At 58.5% G+C, this 6,000-nt stretch overlaps 1 protein-coding gene and 1 long non-coding RNA gene across 5 annotated transcripts in view; one reads left to right on the forward strand and one right to left on the reverse strand.

Annotated features, from left to right (window-relative positions):
- Nucleotides 1-3,377, reverse strand: part of LTBP2 (latent transforming growth factor beta binding protein 2) — a 99,952-nt gene extending 96,575 nt beyond the window's left edge. Inside the window, exon 1 of one of the 2 annotated variants that reach the window (XM_055088616.1) lies at nucleotides 2,613-3,377. In XM_055088616.1, coding sequence (XP_054944591.1) covers nucleotides 2,613-3,091 — 479 coding nt within the window. In that variant the 5' untranslated portion in view covers nucleotides 3,092-3,377. The remainder of the gene's footprint in view (nucleotides 1-2,612) is intronic. The other variant, XM_024133436.3, reaches the window with a different exon arrangement.
- Nucleotides 2,930-6,000, forward strand: part of LOC102974997 (uncharacterized) — a 21,324-nt gene continuing 18,253 nt past the window's right edge. For all 3 annotated transcript variants that reach the window (XR_002893282.2, XR_008618712.1, XR_448393.3), the window contains exons 1-2: nucleotides 2,930-3,017; nucleotides 4,123-4,284. This is a non-coding gene — a long non-coding RNA (uncharacterized lncRNA). The remainder of the gene's footprint in view (nucleotides 3,018-4,122; nucleotides 4,285-6,000) is intronic.

Genomic DNA, 6,000 nt, shown 5'->3' on the forward strand with positions numbered 1-6,000 from the left:
TTTCAATAGTGCAAGAATTGTTTCTGGTCTGGTTATACTGTGTCCCAGACACCTAGCACTGTACCTGGTGCACACTTAAAATCTTCATTGTGTGCAATAAAACCCCACTACATTGCAAGTTCCACGGAGACAGAGGCTGTCTTGGCCACTGCTGTATCCCCATGGTCCAGCAAAGTGCCGGGCATATTAGGAGACCTTCCAAACGTTTGCTGAATGAAGAATCCCCCGTAGTGGTGATGCAATTCCAAGCTTTACCAGCAGGTGGCACTTAGCCCTTGGCCCTGAGCAATTCACAAGGCAACTGCCAGAGAGGCCAGCCTGGCCAGAAGCCAGGAGCTAGAATGGACTTGGGGAGAGGAAGCCAATGGACAAGATTGCCACTCAGCCCCTCCCCAGATGACTTGGAGTGGCTAGCTGGAGTGCCAGAGGAACCCACCCTTTATCAAAGCTGCAGAAAATAATCTGGGGGAGGAGCAAAACCCAGCATGTGATGTGATATATGGCAAGTGATTGTATATGGCAAGTGATTGTGGGTGGCAAGTGATTGTGGGTGGCACCCAGCCCAGGTCCTTACACACTTGTGTACATCTACCAGCCTTATCATGGTGGCAATCTGCTTTGCTCATCACCACCTCATTTCACAACTGCGAATAGCGCACCCTCCCACCCCCACTCCACTATCCCATCTCCCCGCAACTCCCACCCGAATGCTGACAGTATAAGCTCCTCCATGATCTGGCTCAACCTATGCCTCCAGCCTCAGCCCTGTGGCTCCCCTACAACAGGGTGCAGTCCTGCCCCTAGGCCAGTGCCAACAGCAAAAAGCCCTTGTCTTTGGGCAGTGCTACACCTCGGGACCCCACTCCTGCCACTTCCCCTCTGCTTCCCCACGTGCCGTGCATCAAACCCCAGGGGCTCCTGCTCACAGGGCCTCCTTCTCCTCCAGACTCGTCAGCTACAACCGTCCATTCCTTTATGCTTAACATGAAGCTTCTGGTACTAGAAACCATGTTCACCAGTGCCTATCTGTTCATTTCTCCAATTCGATTTGAAGTAATTGAGTTGCCCTCCTGGCAGGAACAACGCCTTTGTCTCGGGGCCCCATCCCCTATCCCAGGCCCTGCACACTTGCTCTTAAGAAGTATGTATTCAGTTGCACAGGCCATTACCACCCACTGACTGATCCTCTGTGTAAGCGACTTGGCAGTGCTCGGGTCTAACTCTGTCTGCCTTAAGCTGGGCCTTCCAAGGGCAGCGGGGAATTCATTCACTCACTCAACAGATACTTAACAAGCAGCAACTATATTCGAGCACTGTTCTAGGCACCGGTGACACAGCAATGCACAAAACAAAGCCTCTCTTTTCATAGAGCTTACATTAGCGTGGGCTGGGAGACCAGACCATAAACGCAGAAACAGAAACAGAATATGTCCAATGGGAATAAGTGCTATGAAGAAACGTAGAGCAGGGTGAAGGAAGAGAGAGGGTGGGGCAGGAGCAGTCAAGAAGGTCTCTCTAAGCAGAGAAATACAGGAGAAGAGTGCTGCAGCCTAGGAAGATAGTGAGTGGAGAGGCAGTAAGAACATCCTCGGGAGTAGAACAGGGGTTGCAGTGTCCTTCATGCTACGAGCCAGGGGACTGAACCCAACTGGCAAATAGGGCCCAAGCCGAGAAGGGCTGCCAGGTTCCTTCCCAGCCTCCCTGATGGTGTCCCCACGCAGCCCCGCACTGCCCAGGGTCTCCAGTGCCCTCCATTCTGGAGGCACCTGTCATACTCAGGCAAGACTGAGCCTCCCGCAGCCATGAGGATCTTCAGCGGGGCCGGGGGTTACTGGGGAACCTTTCCCACGCTGCGAGGAAGCCCCCGGCAAGCAGTTGGTAGTCTCAGGGTAGGGGGGAGACTTAGCCCTGCAAAGTGCGCGAGTCGCGCTGACACCTAGCTGCACAAGGGCACACACAGACCCACTCCCCCACGGACCCACAGTGCCACAGCCACATCGCGAGCAGGCTTCCTGCCCAAAGTGCCCCCGATCCCACACCCACTTCCACGTCCAGCCATCCGCGGGCCCAGGCCGACCTCTGCCGCAACCCACAGACTCGTCCCCCTGCGCAGGCTTCGCTGCCAGCCTCCTTCCTGGAGATGCATCTGCCCTCGCGCTCTGGAGCCCCCGACATCCTCCACCTACCCGCGCTCTAAGCCCGCTCAGCTTCCCCCGGGCCTCAAGCGCGTGGAACGCCCACCCCGCTGCCCTCTCCCCGATCCCTTTCAGATCCCCGCACCGCTACGGGCGTCAGCAGGCACCGGTTGGAGGCGGGAGGGAGGAGGGCGGGCGAATGCACTGGCGCCTTGGGAAAGGATTAACGTCGGGTCTGGGCGAGCGGGTACGAAAGGGTGTGGATGGTGTTTCTCTTTCCTCTCAACTCTTTGAGAGTGGGCCAGAGGGAGCCCCAGCTCCGGGACCTCGGTCTGTTTCTCCGCAGTACTGAGGACAGAGGGACGAAAGGCAGAGCCCGGCTCCCTCTCCTCTAGCCTGCACATCCCTCCACGAACGAGCGTACGGGAGACCGGCCCTCGCTCCCCCAGCCCCCATGCTTCCCTCTCCCCTGCTCACCCCGTTAGCCGCCCTCGCGCAGCCCGCGGCCGCTGCGTGGTCCCGAGGCGCGGGAGAGCCGGGGGGGCCCGGGCCCGGGGTGCGGACTGCTGCTGGCGCAGGGCCCGGCTTCTCCAGGTCTGCGCAGGTGGCTGGACTCGCCGCGGCTGCTGCGCGCGGGGCGGCCTCCTGGCCTCCGCCTCGGCGGGCCTGCTGGGGCTCCCCCAGCCAGGTTGGGTCCGCTCCGCGGGCGGCAAACCCGGAACAGGCACGTTCTGCTCCCGGAACAGACTGTACACCTTGGCTGTAGCCGCTGCGGGATGGCTGCCCCCGGGGCGCCGCAGCCGACTCGCGTCCCTTCCAGCCGGCTCGTAACTGCCCACCGGGTCCCTCTGAGCATGACCCATGCCCACGAAGAGAGCCAGGGTGAGAGGCAAGAAGCTCCTCCAGGGGTTCCGAAGGACGCGCCCGGGACAGCGGGTGGTGGCTGGGGGCCTCATGGCGCCGGGGCGCCCGGAAAGCGGCGCGCGCGGGTAACTGCCCCGGGGCTCGCAGTCTGTGCGCCTGGCCGCCCTCTGGCTGCGCTCCGGTCCCCTCCCGGTGGCCCGCCTCTCCCCGTCTAGGGGGTCCCGAATCAGACTGCGGGCCAGGCTCTCCGAGGAGCGAGGGCCAGGCTGCGGGAGCGGCCCGGGGCTGCGCGCAATGAGCCCGGCGGCCGCGCTCCGTCTCTAGCTGGGTGGGCACCGCTGTCGCACCGCCGCGCCTTCTCCCGGTCACTGTAGCCTTCTGAATGGGAACCGGAGGGTTTTATTTTTGGAAATCTCCCCCTGATTTTTCGTCTCTTTTATCCACACCGTGCCCCCTCCTCGGAGGGACAGCTCAGCCCCCTCATTACGGGAGAGGGAGAGAGGAATTCCAGCAACACCCACTTTGGCACTGGGAAGCGAGCGGGCGGCGAGGGGTGTTAACCCGTGAGGAGCTGGGGGCGACGCAGGGCCGGCCCGAGGGCTAGTAGGCGAGATGACGCCTGCCGGGACAGGGGCACCCAAGCCACCTTCCTCTAGTCCTGGGCAAGCTGAACTGCTGACCTGTCCGGAGTTTATCTCCCGCCCCTAACCTCAGGGACAAACTCCCTGCTCGATGACCAAGGCTGAAGCCTCGCAGGTCTGAAGGAGGTCAGGAGAGGTACCAAGAACGGCATGACAGAGACAGGACCCAAAGGCCGGGCCCTGGACCCTTCGCTTCCCGCCCGAGCCACTGGGGGCGTCGGCCGTGGGTGCGGCTAGAGCTGGGGCAGCACGGGGCAGCTCGCCTGCCTTCGCCGCCGTGGGACGCGGGAGCGCTAGAAGGTCCCCTGGGGGCGCGCGCCCTCTAGTGGACTAGGCTATCCTGCGGCCGGCAGAGACCTGTCGCTGCCGGCCGCCTTAGCTCCTTCCTTGATCTTAATCCCCTTCCTGCTGAGTCATGATCGAGCCTAGGCCTGAGGCGTTGATGGCGGCGGATCCTACAAGAGGTGTCTTCTCTTCCACAGGGGAATAAACATGAAGGATCTGGAATAAGGTCACTCAAGGAGACAGCGTGTGTCCAAGAAGTGAATGAAATCCAGTCCTCCAGCCTGCGGCTCAGATCCATTCCCTAGACTCCCATCCAGCCCCTCACTCCCTCGGGATTCTATGAGCTTCTGATCGATGCAGTGAGTGTGCTCACATCTTCTTGTGTTGGCAGGGAGAGGGCAGGGGTGCTAGAATGCCAACGGCCACCCATCTTAGTACCCCCAACAGTCAGCTTATCACTGACACCATGGTCCCCTGCCCTAAAGTCTAAAGGCCTGGCAACCATGGCTGCCTCCCCCAAGCACCCCACCCGCCCCTGCATTTCTGCAGCCTACTGCTTCCTAGAGAGGAAAAGGGACCGAGCAGGTGGGAAGGCACCAGTTTATAAGGACCCACACCACACAAAGGACAGACCCAGTCTAATGCTGAAAAACAGCCACAACTCCTGACCTTGGCCTCCAAAGCCCTGCAGGACTGGCCGCCTCTCTGATCTATCTCACCTCTTGCTGGGGCACTCACCACACTGCAGCTGCGTTGGCCTCCTCTCTACTCCTTGAACAGGCTAAGTTAATGCCCACTTCCCTCTCTCCCTGAAACACTCATCTCCAGGATGTTTTACAGGACACGCTCATCACTTCACCTCTCAGCTCAAACATCACGCCCTGGAGAGGCCATCCCTGACCCCCCAACCTAGAGGAGGCTTCCCACTCCCAAGTCATCGCTTTCTAATACCTCACTCTGTTTCACCTTCATTGCTCTAGAGTAGTTGAAATTGTTTGTTTACCTGTATAACTGATTTATTGAATGGGCTGAACCCGAAGAGGGACAATCAGGAAACAGCTCTATTTTTCTCCCCTCACTGCCTTCAACCATATTATGGTGAATTTCTCTTCTCCACCCTTAATGGCATCTCAAGCAGAGTCCTTGGCTTGCCCATCGCCGTTAGTCACAAGAACAGTTTCATTTCTATAATTAAGACCAATTTCCAGGCACTAAAAAGTCTGGTTCTTTCCAAATCAAAACCTCATCCAATTTAATCAATCTCATATCCAATTTAATACCCCTCCTCTCCCTCCACAGGCCTGTCCCCTAGCTCAAGATCACATACCAAGGAGAGTGGGGTGTGGTCCGATTTTCTGACCTTCCTTTTCTGCTGTGGCTCCTCCACATCAGGGTTGGGGGAGAGGTGTTAGGGGGAAAATGGTAAAGTCCTGTGTGACAGGTGCCCTTGGCTGACAGGTGCCAAGCTCTGGCTCTTTCATGGGCACATTTGTGGGTTCTTGGGAAGCTCTCTGCATGATCTCCACCCTGCACTACCATAGCAAGGCACTCTCTGGACAACTTCCCTGTGTCCCCTACTCCCCATGGGACTTTCCTGTCCATGCTAGCAAACCAGTGGTGAGCTGGCTGCATCTCATCCTGCTATAAGGGCCACTCCAGCCAGTCTCCACAGTCAGAATTTTCCAGAGAGAAAATGCACACAAGCCTCTTCATTTATGTACATCCCCAATTCCTAAAGACATAGGTTGGGTTCTCCCAGGAACTTCCTTGCTGTGCTTTGGTGCATTGGGATGCTTGCAGCTTCTAGCACCTCAGCTAGCATCAGTGGAGGCAGAGTTATGGGGAGTCATGCTAGTTTCCTCTTCTTTGGAGGCCCTCAGTCTCTATGACTGGTTTTCTTAGGGCCCTGTTCACTTGGTTTGCTTGGGGAGTACCCTCAGGGGAAATCTCAGCCCTGCTTACTTTTTTTTTTTTTGCGGTACGCGGGCCTCACTGTTGTGGCCTCTCCCGTTGCGGAGCACAGGCTCCGGACGCGCAGGCTCAGCGGCCATGGCTCACGGGCCCAGCCGCTCCGC

Source organism: Physeter macrocephalus, chromosome 11 (assembly GCF_002837175.3).
Source record: "Physeter macrocephalus isolate SW-GA chromosome 11, ASM283717v5, whole genome shotgun sequence".
Lineage (NCBI taxonomy): Eukaryota > Metazoa > Chordata > Mammalia > Artiodactyla > Physeteridae > Physeter > Physeter macrocephalus.